This window comes from Chroicocephalus ridibundus, chromosome 2 (genome assembly GCF_963924245.1).
Source record: "Chroicocephalus ridibundus chromosome 2, bChrRid1.1, whole genome shotgun sequence".
In the NCBI taxonomy this organism is placed as follows: Eukaryota; Metazoa; Chordata; class Aves; order Charadriiformes; family Laridae; genus Chroicocephalus; species Chroicocephalus ridibundus.
In genome coordinates this window covers 118,192,340-118,212,510 of record NC_086285.1, presented here as the reverse complement: position 1 = coordinate 118,212,510, position 20,171 = coordinate 118,192,340, and the positions used below count along the sequence as shown (strand labels likewise).

General features: G+C 43.6%; 1 protein-coding gene across 2 annotated transcripts in view; it reads right to left on the bottom strand.

Moving 5' to 3' along the window:
- CABLES1 (Cdk5 and Abl enzyme substrate 1) overlaps positions 1–20,171 on the bottom strand; it is a 73,707-nt gene that overhangs the window by 32,103 nt on the left and 21,433 nt on the right. For both annotated transcript variants that reach the window (XM_063326704.1, XM_063326705.1), the window contains exons 2-3: positions 4,607–4,678; positions 2,240–2,332 (exon numbers count right to left, since the gene is read on the bottom strand). In XM_063326704.1, coding sequence (XP_063182774.1) covers positions 2,240–2,332; positions 4,607–4,678 — 165 coding nt within the window. The remainder of the gene's footprint in view (positions 1–2,239; positions 2,333–4,606; positions 4,679–20,171) is intronic.

Sequence of the window (20,171 nt, the reverse complement as noted above, 5' to 3'; positions counted from 1 at the left end):
ATTCTCTGTAGATGTTTTCAAAGATGGGTTCCTCAAGTTAAGCGGAAGGCTGACGTTCTGTGACAGAAGGGTCAGGGGTTTCGGAGAGAGCTCAGGGAGCCCGACTCCAGCCTGGCTCAGTGCCTGTGTCCTGCACAACCCGGCATGAGCCACATGGGATGAGGTCCTGGGCACAGAAAGGAGCCCCAGGAAGGTTTTCTATGCATTGCAATACCCGTGCTCCTCCATGTCACAGGGAACCAGGGAGGACACCTGCTTTAAAGGTCTTAAGGTACTCAGAAACACTATTATTTTAGGATGAGCACATAAAGCAGATCCACCTGACTTTCCCGAGGTCCTTTTAATCCAGAATGCCTATTCACTTCTGTGACTGCAAAAACATCCAGACCCCTCGGAAAACCAGGGTATGTGCTCAGATTACTTACTGCTAGACTTAGCCGGCCTTAGGGGTGACACGAACTGTTGACTTTGCATTTTATTTTTAGCCAATATCGCTGTGGCTCTTTGTCCATAGGATGAAAAGCATTTCCAAAACTCTGTATCTTATTCTTATTGTCTCTGTATTCTAGATAAAGAGATCTCTATTATGATAATGGAAATATTCTGGAAAACCATGTCTGCTGATAAAGATAAGAAGCCAGTTGAACAGCAGAAGCTTACTCACTGTTTTCTTAGCGAGAAAAATATTCAGTTATATTATCAGATGTAATGACTGATCTATGAATTAAGATAAAATGCTGCATATATCCTACAAATACTTCTTTGAAGAATAAAAGAGTTTACAAATCAAATATTTATTTCCTTTTTCACAGGTAATGTTACTATCAAGTTTATGCATGTATTTTATGCACAGATCTCAGAAATTACTCTGTGGAATTTGCATAATACCTTATGAATAAGTATTTTTTGCTGTAAGAAATTCCCAGAGCATACATCTATTTATGCACAAAACAGACTAAAATTAGAGGGCTGCTTTTCAGCGCTTGATTCCACATGTATTTGTTGTAAAGACAATAATCAGCTGCTAGTCAGACAATAGGCAAGTCAACAGTTCTGCATGCGGCTGTTTGCTACAAAAGCTGTTTCTAAAAAGCCGTTGTCTCTCAGAGCCACCTTCTGCAATATTTATGTTGATTACTACCTTTCACTGCATTTAATTGTACGTGTGAGATTAATGCCAGGAAAATTTTGCTTGAGCCAAGTAACACCTACCAGAATTCAATTCATAAAACCTGTGGTTCAATGCAATGTCAGAAATTCTATTGATCTGGTCCCACGTTTGATGGAAACCACAGGATACGTGCACAAATCGGTCCACAGGGACACACATGGTTCTCACCCACGGCAGTTGTATGAGAACAGGCATGGGCAAGGGTCAACTCTCAGTGGGACGGTTTAGTCTATATGCAACCTGCTCAGGTAGCCCTATTTCAAACCTATTCAGGTTTGGAAATAACATCATGGGGAAATTGTCTTGGGAAAAAAACCCAGAGAGGGCAGGTGTCTTTTTCATAAGCAGGCAGGAGCTAGTTTCACTTCTGAGCTGGATGATACTGCAATGAAGAACCTATTCTGCTGATGGGAACACGACGACAGCACCGTGCCTTTGCAGTAAGGGAAGGCCCATCCGACCTCTGCTGTACAGGTGCCATCGGTGCCTGTGGCTGCCCTCTGGGCAGTGTGCATCCCAGCTCGGGGTGTGCGCCCCTCACACACCGCCGAGAGCCCCTCTGCCTGCCTCTGCCCTGAAAACAAGCATCCCACTCCTCACCTTGCCACAGCCACCCCCAGCTGCGCCTTTACCAACCAGCACTTTGTGCCCACTAACAGACGTTGAAATCGCATTCAGACGTTGCTAAACTTGTTTCCAGGCAGGTTCTGCCATCTGCCCCTCTCACACTTAGCGCCTGGCACTACCCTCGACGAAAACGCAACCCGATTATGCCTAGTTTACTCCGACAGCACCACGGATTTCCCTTTTACGCAGGTTATTTGTATTAAGGAGACTCAGACTCAGGTCTTAAAAATCTACGGGCTAGCACTTCCATTGACTCGTACTTCACTCGAGGAAGGAGCGTGCAGTGCAGCCGGCACCTTCACAGACTATTTTAAAGGCCATGACTATGTATGTGGTAAGTGGCAATGGCACACTGTGTTCTTGCATGGTGATGCTGACCCTGCCCTTTCCCTCACGCCCCACGGATTGCCTTTGCAGAAGCAGCCTTTGGATGCACAGTACCTGCCGTTTCTGGTATCGTGTTGCCGCATGTTCTTGATAAAATGAACCTTCTTAAAGTTCTTTGGTCTGGGTGATCCTGAGAGTGTCCGACATCTGAAAAATAAATCAGTTGCGGGGTGGGGGGAGAAAAAAAAAAAAAAGTACTCAGTTCCCTGCTGTATGGCCAAGAAGTCTACACAAAGGCAGGAAGGAAAGACAAGACAAATGATTCAAGTCACCCTGTGTTAGGAATCAGCAAGAACAATAAAGACAATAAGTCTGGAAATGCGACAGCTCAAATAAAAAAAAAATATTTAAAATAATAAGAAGAAAAGGCACCACCACCCCTCCCTTCATGCAAAAAAACACATCATAAAAAAATCTCAGCAAAATAAAACTTCCTGTAATCTACCGTGACAGCTTAGCCCAAGCTTTCAGAGGAAAAAAAAAAACATTAAACTAAAACAAAACCTGGTAAATATGTGATTTCCCCCCTCACACCAACACCCACACTTTTATATCCTCCTCAGCTATTGAAGAGGAGCTATTGGGGAAAGTTCTTTTTTGTTTTAATTTTAGAAAGATTTAAAATCTCTCATTTGCAAGGATAATTCCTACTTGCTTTCAACTCTAAATATTACTTTTCATGTTCCCGACAGCATACAAAACAACCGAAAATAAAATAAATTACCTCAGGAAAAAAAAAATTAAATCATTCTTCAAAACATTAATTCTTAAATCTATTTTATATCTGAACGCACTTTTTAAATTGCGGTTAGAGAAAGAAATTGCCAGAGGGAGGAGAGATGAGACAAACAGCAACATCCCCGCCCTTCCAGCCTTGCTCTTTTTAATCAGCTGAAACCACAACCCATGTGAAAGCTTTCTCTGTTTCATCTCAGTGCTGTTCTCCTGCAAGGCACGGCGCGCAGGCACCGCAGAGAACCCCTGCGCTCGCTGCGTGGCCAGGGCTGCTGGACCACAGATGCTGCATCCTCTGTGGGAGCTCTAAGGGATAAGCATCCTCTGCCGGCACACACAGGATCAGCACAGTCCCTCTGTGCTGAGCCTCCATAACTTATTTTCCCCATCCTTTCTTATCCATAGGCAGAGTTCAGCAGCTTCCCAAACCCGAGAGGTCCTTCTTTTTGGACTGAAACCACGGACCACTGGTCCCAAGCCACCAGAGACTGCCTGTACCCAAATGCCACCACCCTGCAGGGGCACACCGCGGAGCAGGGGGGAACCCCATCACTTTGCCATTTCTGCCTACTCCTGTTTGTAAAATCCTCGAGATTCTCTCACCCCGTGGTTGCAATTAGCCTTGTTAGCTTCTTCACGGGAAAATACCACCAAGAGAGAGGTTCTACCAATAACTGTGCAAATCAGCAAGTAAAAATACTGCCTCGCAAACTATACTTTGTTTATATCTTTTGCCAATTATACGTTTGAATCATTTATAAGAACGCCTCATAACCTGCCAGTAAGCGTTCAAGAATAAGCTTGGTAAAAATAATCAAGCCTTGGTAATAGGCCAGTTGGTACAGCCTCTGCTATTAAGTCTTTGCTTCGAGCTGGGGAGAGACAGCCGATCTGCACGTGAATAAACAAGGCTATAGGCTAAGTATCAATATAAACCAGCTGAATTATAGGTCCCAAGATAAAGAGACGCCCAAAATTAAGCTGCTGCCTTGCTGAACAGCTGACCTGGAAGCATACCGCACACCGGTCAGATTACTGAGAAACTCCTTTCTGAACTGTTAAGCAGTTGCTCCGTTTTCCATCACCCCAGAGGATTGCCTAGTGACTAATTACCGCGGTCCCCAGAGAAGCTGTGGTCTCCTGGACGCAGAAATAAAACCACACTGAAGCTGACAATATAAAAAGGATGGGGGCAGATTTATTAGTGAGGTAGCAGTCACAAACCCACCAGCCAACGCAGAAAGACAGTAACACTGGTTACCAAAATAAGACTGCTTGTGCTGAGAGAATAAATTATGAAAATCCATAAAAAATGAGAATACTACAAATACTAGCCTTCAAACGCTTACTTCTTTAAGCCAGATGTACTTACTTTATAAAGGTACTACGTCAGAGGCTAGTCATTCCTGTTAGTGACAACTAAACTGCTCTATTAATCAAATCTGACTTTTTATTTCCTGAGATTTTATTTAAATACTGACTTTTTTATTTAAGAACCTAAAGCCAGGGAACGTGTAGTTCATGTCACCTACCACCTTGCAGTGGTGCGTGAGGTTTCACTCTACCCACTGTGAAGAACATCTTAAGGTGAACACCCAGCTACTTTCCAACAGGCGCAGGGACAGCAAGTCTGTCCGTGCACATGCCGTACAGACAAGTAACCAGAGAGAGAGTAAATAAAATGACCTCCGCAGTGGGGCATTTTCCTCGATGTCCTCCAGAGTCTCCAGAGAAGATCGCTGAGAGATCAGACGACGTCTGCAGAGAAAACAGAACACAAAAGATCACCGGGGGTTAGAAGGCACAAGAAAGTCCTCAGAGATGTTATTTAGTAAAGCTCACGAAGTGCCTTTCACTAACTGAGCTGTAACTTTGGATACTACTCCATTTTGTCCTGTTCTGCTTATTTTACTAAGTCAATTTGATCCCAACCAGAAGCAAAGCATACTCGGTACAAGCTTCTATAGCAAAGCACAAGCTGAAACTTCCCAACAGCTCCTCCTTGGTTTGTGCTTTCAGGTTTTCCTTCCTTCAAGGGTTTAACACTCACCTAACACCAGCCCCACATCTGCTGTGGTGGCGCTTGCGATGCTCCAAGTAGAGTTCTTTGCTAAAATAATGCAGACGTAGATCTACAGAGACTGCCCGTCTTTCACACTGCTGCAGGGGACACTTCTCTCTGCCCCTTGCCCTTTTCATCAAATAAATGCCACTCGTTTCTCAGTGATGTCCATCTCATCAATCCTCTGAGGAGTGACTGAAGAGAGATGAAGGATGACGGAGCCAGCAGCCCCGGGTACAAACCAGCAGTTTAAAAGGGAGCTCAGCCCAGATGAGTTTACTCCTGTTTTAAACCTGTTTTCTACGGTTGAGTCGGATCCCTCCTCCACCTTCAGTGAAATAAAGTAAGGAAACTTTAGCATTTCAAGTTTTCTGATTGTCCTAGTGAGCAGGGAAGAACCCCCAGCACAGGCTTGGTTTTCGCAGCAGCTGCTGCTGCACAACCTCCAAACACCCCAATGGCAGCACAAAACCAGGAGCTGCACCCAGCCCTCCAAAAAGCACTGTAAATACAAAAAATAAGTATATAAGAAAGATACAGCCCACCCACAGGCACATAATGAAAAACTAAGCTGGCAATCATCAGAACGACCCCGTCGGTGGGTGTTTAGCAGCTGCGACAGCCAGTTGAGCGAAGGTGCTGTGCCACAGCACGCGGCTAGCCCGGGGAATGTCAGCACCCATTGCTCCTTGGGGCTGTTGCTGAGGTCTATGGTCTGAACTTAAATGATAGAAGTCCTCACAGACTACCACTATTTTTTCCCCAATTACCTTAATATCCTTCCCACTGAGCCGCCTTACCCCCTTGATCTGCAAGTAAAGAGTTTACAGAATCTCGGTATGTTATGAGCACCCCCCCGCGCTTGGAAGGGTGCTCATTAATTTATTCCTGGGCTGTATTTTCACAATAAATTGTTTCCTCTGATGCCAGCGTAAGCAGTTTCTAATCCTTCTTGCAATTTGCTAGCCCCTCCAGTTGTGCTGCTACAACTGTTCCTGCAGCCGCGCTGCAAATCTGATTACCAAAATGTTTTTCAGTTCAAAACAACCCTGAGGTTCAGTGATTCAGTTCACCACTAGTCCAAACACCAGATTTCTATCGCTAACCCCCAGACAACACATTTCAGGACAGTTTGAATACATACGCGGCTTTTCGTGTAGTTAGAAAATCATAAAAAAAACCTCAAACAATTTATAGAGCAACTAAGTGAGAAGCGTAATCCTCTTAGGAAAATATGTAAACCTAAATCCCCTCAGGCTTTGTCTAAACTAGAATTTAAGAAGATCTGGTACGAGATAGGATACACCTTCAAAATGCTAAGAAAAAATAAAGAAGCCTGCGTTTTAGGGTGTGCTGAACTTGCTGGCGCGGCCAAGGAAGAAGAGACCAAATATCTGCCTTCTGCGCCCATGGGCGCTCCCTCAGCTCCATCCACAGTCAGAGGACACAGAGATGTTCTCAGAGGGAGAAATCCAGATCAGGAGGAGCTCCCCCTCCATTTTGAGTTACGTTGGTCCATAAGCAAAAGTCGGAAGTTTCAACTACCAGCACCACCGATATAGCAGATGACAGCTGCTGCTTTTTAATACCTCTTTATGTGTCATTAGCTTAATAACACACTTAAATGACGGTACCCTCCCATCTTGTGGTGTTACAACACCAAAAGCATATTTCGCGTGTTGTTAGTCCAAGAGAGCAAAACAACAGTACAACCGTGACACCTTCTTCGTATTAAATTTATCAAACTAGTAACACAGGATTTCCCCTAGATGCCTGTTAGATGCCGTAAGGTGCTTGTACAACACTCAATGCACATTTGAGCCACCACCGCAACCTCCCCCAAGCCTCTCCTTGGCCGAAGTTACCCACCACCCTACACCTCATTGCTAATGGCTTGGCAGAGATGGGTCTGAAGATTGCACGTCCTACGTTTCCATCTGTTATTAAGGCAGATGCATTGGCTGGCAGAACTACACGCATGTACACTTCATCAGCTCCAGGGCAGCTTTAAACACCGGCCATCCAGTTGCCAGCAGACTGTTCAAATTCCTCTGGCATCCCCTTGCTGGTCGCAGCTTCTTAAACCCAGCGCCAGGGATGCTGCCTCCTGGTTTTTTCTTGCTAACCTTGAATGCAACGCAGGCTGGATGGGAATCGCTGCCACCCCTCTTGGCACAAAAGACTTCACACTGATTTTCGCTGGCAGTGATTTTGCACTGTTTTGGGAACCTAACACAGCAAGTGAGTCTTCACAAAGAAGCAGGGGGGGAAGCTCTTTGCTCACCCAAGCTTGGGAGAGGAGCACTGATACCTGAGCTCCCTCTCAACTGGTGCGAATATAAGCGTGACTCTGGATAAATTCATCAAGGAAGGAAGCAAGCAGACGAAACCCCTCCCCTAAATCACCAGCAATGAAGAAGCACGGGTCACTCAGAAGCCTCCAGTGATATAAATGGGGGCTGCCCAGCCCAATCCCTCCCTCTGTGCTGGCATCAGCAGCAGTGAGAGCGAGGACACCCAGACTCCAGCACCCGACCCCGCTGCGAACTGCCACATCTTTCACCTCTCCCCAAAATCATTGGGTTTAACCGGTTCAGCTCCCTGCACAATCACAGGAGCACCGGTGAGGTGGATTTGCAACAACTCTGCTGAAATCAGTTCAAGCTGCCCGGGAATCGCACCTTCTCTTCACTGAAGAAGCTCAGCCGCAATGAAGTATGTGCAATTATTCCACTTTATCTTAAATCTTTATTTCGAGGCCTAATTAAGATGACCTAAATACCAATATTTATAAGCTTTCCACAGCTGGATATTATACCAGAAATGGCAACTAATGAACCCACCCGCTGTGAACCAAGTCACATCCTGTGCCACACACATAGGAAAAAAAACAATTTTGGAAAAGCAAAGCTTTTGAAAGGGTGTTCCAAGGAATACAAGCAAAACCAGTTTTTCATTGTCTTCATTAAAAATTAATCACCTCAACTGGTGTTTAATATTTAAACTAATTTATCATCTTTCTTTCTGCAGGCAAGCAGTCAGGGCTTGTCTATACAACTTCTAAAAGGCCTATTTTTCAAAAATTGATTAATGTGCTATAGCGGCTGGTTGAAGACACTTGCACTGAAATAACCCAAACTGGTTTATATCACACATCACCATCATTCTGGTGTAAAGCTGTGTTGATACCTATTCCATATTAAAAAATGTCCTGTTTCAGTAATAATTAGGGGAAAATACTTCTATTGTTAACAAAGAGTACCTATACTCAGACTAAAACAAAATAGCACTGTCTGACTCATACAGGATTCAGGCTTTGGGATAAGTCTTTAGGCCGACACATTTTCAATATAAAATGCTTTAAAACTTGTGCAGAGTAAATGTCAGCCAGCTCACACACTAAAATACAATTGCCCTTAATAACAAAATTAAAGATGTTTCAGTAAAAATGTTAATTTCTCCTACTTCACGGAAAGCCTTAAAAGAATTACTCCTAGTTTAACTACCACATCCTAAGTATGCCAGACTCACCCCTCTCTCCCCACACACCCATGGACACAGAAGAAAGCAGTTTAGCTCTGGAAAGATGATGACCTCCTAGTTCTAATGATCAGCCCCTGCAGGACACAGTCTCATGCAACTTATGGATTTTTTGTTTGTTTTAAAATCATGAGATACCACTTTCCCTTAAACACCTACCTAAAATTCTTTTTTCCTGTTTCCTCCCTGTTCTCTGTGCAATTGTTACATGAGCCCAGAAATAACCAACACCCTACAATCAAATTCCAAACCCTGTCCAAAGAAAGAGACTAAAGAGATATTTGATGCTGTGGTATTTTAAATGGCCATTCTTTAAGACATTCATGACCCTGTTTGCATTCTGGATTTATCTTTGACCAGCTGTCTGAATCTCTGTGGAAGTTTCTTAAAACATAAAATGTTGTTTCCATTTCTCCTCTCCAAAGTCACATTAATATGTGGTTCAGCTGCAAAAATGAAATAAGATGCAAGCAGACAAATAAAATAAAGCAGCCTGTAACCAAAACAGCAAATAACCAAAGTTAAGTCAACTGCAAAAAGATTCACTGTAACCAACCCATCAATCAGTGGAAAGTTATCTTCACTGTCAATTGCTGCAGGATACTCAGCTCAATTATGTTAAACATACAAAATCTTAAGCCCTATAGACAGGAGGCGATTAAAAAAACAGAGCTGCAATCAGAACACTGGATAAATTCATCCAGGAAGGAAGGAAGGAAGACGATGATAATCCAAGAGATAAGGAAAAATAAATCCATGTGTAATTACTTTCTAGCACAGCTACAAAACCAGGAAGAAAAAGCTGCATTTTTAATACGCCTAATTTTTGTGAAAGTTGTGGGTGTAGATCCCCCCTGCTTCTGTTAAGATTACAAACCTACAATGCTGAAGCCAGTAGCGCAGGTGCCGCTGGCTCCCAGAAGGAAAAGCATCCCTCAGGACAAGCTTCACATTGCCTGGGACAACTAAACCCTTCAGAGATGCAGTGATGATAGGACTCACGAGTGCTAACCATCTGAACATCTGCCGACTGGATTAACACTGATGGGAGAACTTGGGCGAGCAAAGACGTTTCAGCAGCTAAAGACTGTTGGTAGTCTGCATGCCCGCTGGGTCACCTTCTCCCTTCAGGTGGCCAGGAAAAATGAATGTGCATGAACAAGAACATATCATTCTCTGGAGATATTCAAAACCCACCTGGCTGCATTCCTGTCCAATCTGCTCTAGGTGACCCTGCTCTGGCAGGGGGGTTGGACTAGATGATCTCCGAAGGTCCCTTCCAACCCTTACGATTCTGTGAAGAGCCACGGGGCAGAAACATCAGGGCTATCACCTTCCAGTCACAACCGTGTTTCTAATACCGTGGGGCTTAGGAGCATCAGAAAAGCACCAAATTGCCTGGCACTTGGAAAAGTGCTTACTGCAGGGGGGTTGGACTAGATGACCTTTAAAGGTCCTTTCCAACCCAACACATTATATGATTCTATGAAAATGTTGAATTCCTTATTTTCACTGTGCCTTCTTCACAAAAGATGTATCCCATGCGCAGTAAGACTACCCTAGACATGTACACAAGGGGAATGGAAGGAAAGCCATTATAAAACTTGCAGCAATGGGGAATGAGATCTGAAATCTCATTCAGGGATCCCTGCGTAATGTACAGGGATACCTGTAAGGATATCCCAGGGCCTGCCTGGAGCTGTAAGTGGAGTGTTTACCTCTGCCATCCATCCACCCTTCTGAAAGGTGCCAGGTCTGGATGCAAAGAGGAGCTCTTGCCCAAAAGCCAACCTACTGCTGCCCAAAAGCCAACCTAGTCCTTTGCAAACACTCCCTGGGGAGTTACCAAAACATGCTCCGGACAAGCAGCTCCCATAAGTCAAACCAGGCAGAGCATCGCCTTGATCCGACCTCTATGGGAAGAGCAACCCTAGGGCTGTTTCTTCACTGTGCTTCATATTGTTCCCTCCACCACCAAAATGGCTTGAACAGTACAAGGGAAACAAGGAGAGTATTCAACAAGATCTAAGATGAGGCTTCTAAGTGCTAGAATGGAAACAGAAAGATTAAAAGTAAATGTATATATTATATATTACAAATAAATACATATAAGTGTGTATGTATATATTTGTAATATATAATATATACATTATCTATTTATATTTTCTCTCTGATTCCCCGTCAGCCTGCCTGCTGAATACCTCTGCCCAAGCTCCCAGGCTAAGCTGCTGTCAATTAATACAGTCGACTGAAATATTATACAAGACATCAGCTGTGTACGAATTCCCATTCACTTCCTGACCCCTGACGCCATGACCCAGCATGAACCCAGATGAAAGACCTGCTAATGAGTCACCTCTCGCCTCCCCTCTGAAATTTTTACAGGCATTCCTATGTCCCAGCTCATCTTCTTCCTATCTTTTGCCAATACCACAGGAAGAAAAACACAGGAAAAACAAACCCTGAGACTATTAAAAATTATTAAGGGAAACAGAGTTTCCAGGAGCTACCCAAATTGATATAAAGCAGTATTCAATTGTGTGCTATCACAATTACACAGCAGAGCCGTTGTCTGCAAAGAACACCAAACTCCATTTAGGACTTCTAAGTGTATTGGCCAGGCTGTCCACAACGGGAGTTAAAAGCATCTGGCGCAGACTAAAAATGGGTTATTTTGTTAATTCAGCGGCCCAGCCCAAACACACACAGAATATAGCAAGAGGCCTCCATTTAGCTGTCACCTACACGCAGGCAGGATACAAACATGGTTCGAGACCACAGTCTTCTGCAGAGGGTTGTGGGGGAAAGTCTCCCTTCTCAGAAATCCTGAGCTCGCAGGACCCCCAACAACCTGCTCCTCTTGGGATACGTACTGCAAGGAGAGAGACCTTCAAACCTTAGGCTATCGATCATTAGGAGGATGCTGCCATGCCAAATGCCTCCTCGGCCTCCATCAACTTTTCAGCTTAAGCAGGAAGATGGGCAGAAAAGAAGGGGAAAAGGGGAAAGCTATGACATGAACTTGCCTCCATGCCATATTCCTCCCAAACCAGATGTCCCCCTGCACTGAGTATCTCCTATTGCCATCCAAATCCTTCTCCAAGCCTCATCCTCCCACGATACACCCAAGACAGAAGTTCTGAAATACACGGCACTCAAACTGCTGCCTGCTGACCTGTCTGCACGTAACATCTCAGCATAAAAAATAAATACGTTACCATCCCAGAGGTAGGATTTTGTGTGTGTGTGCGTGTGTGTGCGTGTGCGCAAACCATACTCATGTCAAATAAAGAGTACAAAAAGAAAGAAGAAAGAAAGAATGAAGGAAATCAACCTGACAATACTGAAGTATCCTGCTGACCGTTCATGGTGCGGCAATGCAACATAACGTTCTGTTCACAAATTATTATGTAGCTTTACATACATGTTGCTTCAAATGGCCCATAAAATTCTAGCATGGCATTGTCCCGATGTCCCAGAGGGATCACCTGGGTTTGGTTATATCAAATATAAAATCAGGAGTACCAGCACTGCGAAGAGACAGGGGACTTACGCTAGAACTGCTGAGAAGCAAGCTGTTTACTGACAAAGCATTTGTATAGTGTGAATGTGTATATACATGTGTGCAGAAAAACAGAAGGTATGGTAGAACTGGTTTTGGGGGTTTTTTTTAGCGTCTTGCACAATTCAACTTGATATATTAATTATTAGTCTTGCTAGAAGGCATCATTCTGGGAGGAAATGCATTCATCACTAGGCACTGATATGAAATCTCTAGTGAAGGAAAAGAAGGTTGAGTCTAGGGAGAATGGAAGAGCAATCACCACGTGTTCTCGATTCTAGGGGCCCCTTCATTTTCACCCTCCCCAGCTGGATTCCCAATTCACCAAAGACAGATCTTGTTTGAAACCTACCATCTTCCCTCTGCAGGCAGCTGCCTCTGCACCCAGTCCTCCTACTGCTGGCTCTACCCAAGCCGCAATGAGGAGCTACAGCTGCAATTCAGTAAGACTCATTTAAAGACAGCAGAGCTCTCGCAGATCCTGAAGCGCCTAAAATCTACATCCTCTCTTATCTGTAACCAATGATTTACAGATTCACTGTCTTCACTTTACTGACTCGGCAGCAACGTGATAGCTTTCAGAAGGCTTGTGCACAGTGATTTATTTTGAATATGTCTGAACACTGCCACAGCTATATTTTTTCAGAACAGCCATTACCTCATAACCTAACACACGTTATCATGGTAAGACATCAATGGGCACCAGCTTAATTAAAGATACTCAAAACTAGCAAAGAAGGAAACAAGATTAATCATCTGTCGTTATGAAAACAAGGATGCTTGCCAAAGCAGATACTATAGCACTGTAAAGAACATACAAATTCTCTATGTCTTTTTTCTACAGTAAAACCCACACCATAATAGCTTTTGTCTGATCAACATCAGTCTAACCAATTCTTCGTCAATTGTTTCTGCCTGACAAACTCTACATTGTAAAGCAATGAATATTTAGGTCTGTCCACAAGCAACATTGCTCCTTAAAGGTTACGTCCTAAGGATACCTATTCTTAAGAAAAGAAATGAAGAATCAACACTTAAACTGAGCACACTACTTGAGTAAGCCACACTGCAAACTCAGTTTTTGAAGTATCAAATCCCATAATATTGTATTTCAGAGCAGCCAAAGTTTTGGAATTAACTAAGACACTCATTTGGAAGTCAATGCTATATGTAGTATATACCATAACGCATGGAAAAACATACATGTACTACTAAGTCATCTGAAAAAAAAAAAGGCTTTAATTCTAGCCTGCATACATAACTATGCAATTAAAACTGCTGCCTTTTCCTGTTTGTTTTCCTTCATTTCTTTTGCAGTATTTCTTAGGTTACCTACAGCACTACCTCATATCCCTGTCTTGCCTCCAGATGCACACGTGCTATCTGGGAAAACTTATTCTGCAATGCCCCATCTTAATGTTAGACTTAGAGGAGAGCTAAACAGGCATTAATAAATCTCATTGCTAAAAAGAAAATAAAATATGCATCCTAGACACATCCTAGAAAAATGAAAGTCACCTATGTCAGTGGGACATAAAGACCAAACCAAACAAGTGAAAGCTAGCATGAAGCATTTCATGCATGAGATAAGAACGCTGGCACAGGTGGTGGCAATCAGAGTGTTTACTGGTGCATACTTTGGATTTAGTTCTGGGCACATTTACTACAAATTCCCTCAGGTTCAGGCACTTTTCCCACCATCCTATTACATACCCAGAAGCCAATGCCCTCCTTTCCCTGGCCATGCATTGCTAAGGCCCAAGCCAATACCTGTTGTTCAGAGAAGTCAAATATTGGATGGCTTAGATATCCAATACTGTGTATACTCTTGGATATTTGTGATAGCTGTGATAACGCAAGACAAGCCAGTACCATAATTATAAATATTACTACAAAACTTTAAATATTACAGGGATTAATGGCGTCTTACCTGTTAGTTCATGCACAGTCAGCTTTAATGCCAAAGACGTTTGAGTACAAAAAGACATTTTTGCTTGAAATACTGCATTTGCTTACGCTTTACTTAAAAACGTATTTGCAATAATGAAGACGTGTTTCAAAAACAGTACAATGAGATCCATTATTAGTGTAAAGGAAGATCCTTACTGTCCAGCAGAACCGCTCCAACATGCCTGCGAGCTTCTGGGCCTGGGGAAGAGAGAGCTCGGTTCTTCCCTGCTGTTCTCGCTAGGGATAGATCCTGGAACCAACCAGCGTAATTGCTCTGGGAAAAGCAAACTACCTCCGCTTTCCCTCCATCCCTACCAGCGTGACCGGGCGCTGGGTTGATAGGTGGTAGCAGAGGATTAGATCATTTCCTTCTCTCCCTGTTGAGGTCGCTTGCTCAGCATGGCATACTGTAATTGGCACATTCCCAGCCTGGGATTCCTCTCGCCTGGTACAGATCTCTATTAAAAATATCGACGTTTTCAGAAACCAGTTTACTCCATTCAGAACATTTAGTTTGTATGATCCACAGAGTGAAAGACCAGCTATGACCCAAACAGCTTACCACAGGTACGCATACAAAGTTTACACATACATACATGGTTTAGAGGGTGACATTTAAGAGGTCGGATCTCTGCGGGGAACCCTCAACTTGTTCCTACTCCTAGTGAGCAAGTATTATGGGGATCCTCATAATACTGGTAAGAGCGGATTGTGTAGCTGTACCATTTGCCCACTGTACAGTGGTACAGTAGCATCCAATATTTAGAGAAGCTTGCCAAGAAGCCTCCCTGCTTGTTTTCACAACAGGGAGCACCTCGCTGTCACCCTAATGAACTTTTCATTGACTTGGCAACTGCAGCCTACATCCACGGGAACTGCCTTTCCCAGGATCAATACTTCCCAGAGAGCACACTCCATAATCAGCAGAGGCTGGAGGCTCAGAAAGCATCTCCCCCTACTCTCTACCACAAGCAGCCTCTTCCAATGACACCAAGAACACGCGCTGCTCTACCACCCCAGAAAGAGCTGGATGTGAAGACCTGACAGGGTCCCAAATTTATGGCCTTTTATATTCTTAAATTCCCTACATACAGTCGAAGTGCTGTGTTATCAGATGTACAGAAATAACGCTTATTCTGGTAATCTGAGCAGTCTCCTACCTAGTAAATTACTTAATTATTAGCGGACTGATTTTTTATGTGTCCCAACTAGTTGGTTGGCCAGAAAATACCCAATACTGAGATATCAGTTTTCAACCAATTTGGGGGGAGAAAAAAAAAAAAAGTCCAATAAATTAATACATGCTCTAACTTTTGGTCAGCCCTGAAGTGGTCAGGCAGTTGGACTAGATAATTGTCGCGGGTCCTTTCCAACGGAAGTATTTTATTTTATTCTAAAAGCAGATTCATCAGCACACCAAAAGTGAGGAAAGCTGCCAGAGCACTCTGCTCCACTGATATTTTATATTATCAGAGCAATAAAAAGCATCTCATAGTGACAAATCTGGACAACAAAGTGCAATTTTAGAGGGCTGCTTTAAGACCAGGATTATTAGAAGGTGGCACAAGACCCAGATTTCACATTTAGGTACTTGGCGAGCTCCCCTGCCTTGGTTCACCCATGTCAGTGCTGTATTCACTCCCCATGTACAACCACGCTGTGCCAGAGGAACCAGAGGCATCAGCTCAGGTAGATGCAAGGGCAGGCAGCCCTCTTAAAGCGCACTGATTGCTGTGCCGAGTAATTCCAGTGGTAATTCCCGAGATGTTCAGTCTCTCCCCAGCACACCCAAAAGATGTGTTGCATTCATTTTATGCAATAAAGGGAAGGGTTTGGCTGACCTACCCCTAATGTCCCAGTAACCCACTTCAAATGTCTCTTGAGCCCTTGACCCGATCTAATCTACAGTGCGTGTAAGAAAACAAATAGATAAAGCAATCGTTAATAATACAGTTGCAACCCATCTTCTGGTAGAGATGATTAACTGAGAACGGGTTCACGCCCTAACCTTATGGGAAGTCTGGAGGATCTGAGTTACCCAGCTCTTCCCATCACAAACAAATTGTTAACACAAACGTTAACTGTGGTCCACTCATCACTGCCTGTGGTGAGTTTATATACCCTGTACATTACTTCAGATGAGGGGCCTATACACATAGGAGGTGCAAGCAAAAAGTATAAAAATGACAGTAAATTGTCATGAGGGGAATTGTATTAGCAGATCTCCCTCCTCCGCTTCCAAGGCTCAGCAGAGGCAGGGATGGCTTCCACAGTCCCGCATTTGTTGATGGACCTCTCCCTTGTGAAAAGGGATTGCCATAAGCTTTCCTAACGAAGCATTCAGAAGGGTGTAAGACACCACTCAACATTTCCAAATCTTCTCAGCAGTCAAAACTGGCTGCTCAAGGTGGCTGTCTCCAAACGTTTGGGAAGCACAGGAGCAAATCATGGCACCAGACCTGAAAAACGGGAACCTGAGCCGATGCAGTGGCCGGTCCTCCCAAAGCTGAGGTGTCGTACCCTGACCTAGTCTGAATGATTTCCAGGGTCTGTCAGGAGTAGTGTTGTGGTTACAAGTGCAGCTATGCTAACTACAACCTTACGCAGAGTAACAGGCCTTTGGATGGCAAATGGCATGACTATAGATGCAAAAAAAATTATTTAGCTCTTCTTTAGCTGAGACCCTTATTTATTTGGTGGTTTTTCTTGTTGGTGTTTCATTTTGTTTACATACATGCACTTCTTAGACAGTTTTAGGAAGAAAAAAACCACTAAGCCAAAGCAGAAATGGATATATTTGATATTTAAGGCTTTGCCTATCTGCCTGGAACAAATCAATCACATTACCATTTCCCTAGGGGCAGCAGGCATAAGGATAAAACCTATGCGGATGCAAGCTAACAAAGACTTTCTGTTTTTCTGCTCTCCCCTTTCCTTCCTCTTCTCAAAATCGCTGCACTTCCACCAACACCCTTTAGAGACAAGGGGCCCAAGACTTTTTTCAGAGTTGCACTACTGCCTAGTCCTCCATCAATGAGGGGATTTTTCTTGATAACGTAAAACAAGGCACTTTGTCATCTGACTCCGTGGCAATTTTAAAGCTCTGCAATGAATTGCAATGAACTTGGAGCTCGTTAGCAATGAATTAAGTTGATGAAAGGTTACAAGGAACCAAGGACAATTTTTGACGGAGTATCTCCAGGCAGTTTTTCCAGGCCATGAGCTCTCTTTTGCTAACTGATGAACATGTCTTGCCCTCTTTAGAAAGTCAACTGCTTGTTTCCCCATAAAAACACCCCAAAGTACTGCCTAATGAAACACACTTCTCATGCTAAGGGAACGCATTTCCAGATTCTGCTCACATGTTTTACTCGGGGATGCTTTGATGTAACAGCACGGGAGAGAAAATTTGAAGGATTTACAGATTAATCAGCCAGAGCAAGGATGTGGGTTAGGACTGGTAGAAGTGCGCTCCTCTGGGAGACTATCTGCAGCTCAACTTACGGCAGATGAAACGAGACACGCTTTGGGAATGCAAATGAATTAGGATGTCACAAAAAGTAATTCAATTTGGACCAGCAGGGTTTTACATTTGGTTAGTTACCTACAAGATCCTTATTTAACTGTAAACCCGGCACGATACCTAGTATGATCACCGGTTTGGATTTCATTTTATTGCTATTTTAAAAATTAAAATTTTAAAAATTAGGCTTAATAGCTTATTCTAACAGGTTTTCAGGTCACGTCTATATCACATATATGTATATCTCTATGCACTTGCACACTTATGCATTCTCTGTAACAGATTTGCAGAACAGTGGGATCTTTCATACACATAAAAACAGGGGTAAGATTTTCATTCATATCACTAGTGTGGAAGAGATAAGTGGAACAAGACAGCTAATTAGTCATTCTCCATTTCAATCCTCAATAACCACAAAGAGAGCTTGTTTTTTTACTGCAGGCATTGTCTTACATCAAACAATTTGTAGATAAGAAAAATAAGTTCTCTTCCTGAAGGCACACAAGCAAGTATTTTGATATAAAAGATGAAACAGCATTAGAAATTAACTGTAACACTTCTTCCCTTCCCTAGCCACTGGAGTACGTCCATTAGGATGCATTGCTAATACGTAACTATATTATCCAGACTGACAAATTTTGCGCAGTCTGCTGTTTCGGTACGAGGGAGCGCAACCCATTAATAGCTGACTGCCTCATTCAAATGAAACAAGACCATTATCAGCTGTAACCTACACAATTAATACTACTGCTGCCAGCATTTTCAGCTGAGATTTGGTTCTTTTATTGCTCATTTGAAGTCTTTAGGGGATGTGTTATTAGTACATCTGTCCTGCTGTAAACATAATTATCATGCAAAATTCCATTTATCATGCTGATCAGGAAGCACTTCCTACCAGCCTTTCAGCTTGGGAACACGGATAAACAGGCAAGGGAATGTGATTGCCCCGGCTGGCCGGGACCGTGTTCATCGCCAGGAGCGTTCTGTTGCTTTCCAGCCGAGGCCATGGCAATTTTCTGAACAGGCAGGAGGCTCATGCTCACCCCTGAGCTTGGGGTATGTCATATTTGAGCTTGGGGTACAGTGTATTTGACACTGCTTGTTTGTCTCTTTAGTTGATTTTATGTTCTCCCGTAATCCTCTGCTCCTCACTCCTCTCCCAGACAGAGCAAATGCCTTGCAGGTGTCCAGGCTAATGGAGCTGCTGCAGAGGGAGCAGGCGGCAACCGGATTCACCGTGATCATGACCCTTTATCAGTACCATAAATCACCTCCATGTCACAGACAACAGGCAACGCCTACTTCAACATAGCACCACTTTTAATATACAAAAATGGGCTCAGGCCAGGTGCAAACACACATCAGTTAAACAGACGCCAGCCCACACTGTACTGAATTCTGCCTAAGATGGGTGTGAGGTTTTAACAAGTTAACACTGTTAAGACTTATCAAACTCTGACACCTTACACGCAGAAAGCCCACAGCTGGAGGCTTGATATCCAAAGAAACCATCGTCATGAACAACTTAACCTTCAGAGGCCAACGGAACATCCTGACACCAAAATAAGATTAAATGAAGTAAAGGTCAGCCCCCGCGTAGACCTCCTGCAAACTACAGTTTCATAATTGGTTTAAACCAGCCTCGTTTATGCTAATAAGTTTATGCTGTGACCAAAAGGCACCTTGTTGCTTCAGCCATCTACCCGCCTCTTGCATCATGCCAGCAGCAGGTCTCCTGCAGTTGGCCAAGTACGGGAATCGATCCCGCTAACAAGCACACAAGTGAAAAACGGCCGATTAGTGATCAGCTTTTATTGGGTTTTGTGAGGGAGGAAAAGACCTGCTGCCCTCAACAGGATCAGCCCAAAACAATCCTCAAAGCACAGCAACAGACTTGCTGTTCCTGCATCCCTCTCAGCTGCTGCTGTAGCTCCCTCCTGCCCCCAAGCCTTTCTCCATCACAGCTACAGGTCTCACCTTAAACTCAGCCAGTTAGCGGGCACCAAAAACAGTCACAGGGATCAGGTTTAGGCTGCACTCCTTCAATCTTGACAGATACAGAGGCCAAATAGCCCTGTGACCAATACTAACCAGATTCAGCCGTTAGGTATCCGACAGCACAACTCCAGCACAGTTGATGCTTTTCTGCTTGATGCAAAGGAAAGAAAGCAATACAACGGCAGCAAAATGAGAACCTAATCATTTTTCTTTATCGGTTCCAACATTCTTTTTTTTTTCTCCTGGTGTTTAAAGAACTGTCTGGCAGGACACAAGGGACTCATAGGATTCCCCGTGGTTGATGGAATCACGTTGCTGCAGCAAAGGGCGGTGGAGGAGGAGACCAATTACCGATGATATCAGAAAGGAAATGTTGTTTCAAAGAGAAATTATTTTACTGCTGATAAATGTCTATGAAAGTCTATGAAATTATTTTTTTAAACTTCATAAATCTAACCCGAGACGACTGCTACTGCAGGCTGACACTGGTACATGCAGAACAACCGCACATCCACAGAAACTACTATATCCACTGCGTGAATACATTGACCCACTATGGATTGCATTTTAGGCAACTTATTCCCAGATCATTCTGATGTTTCATTTAATTTTATTA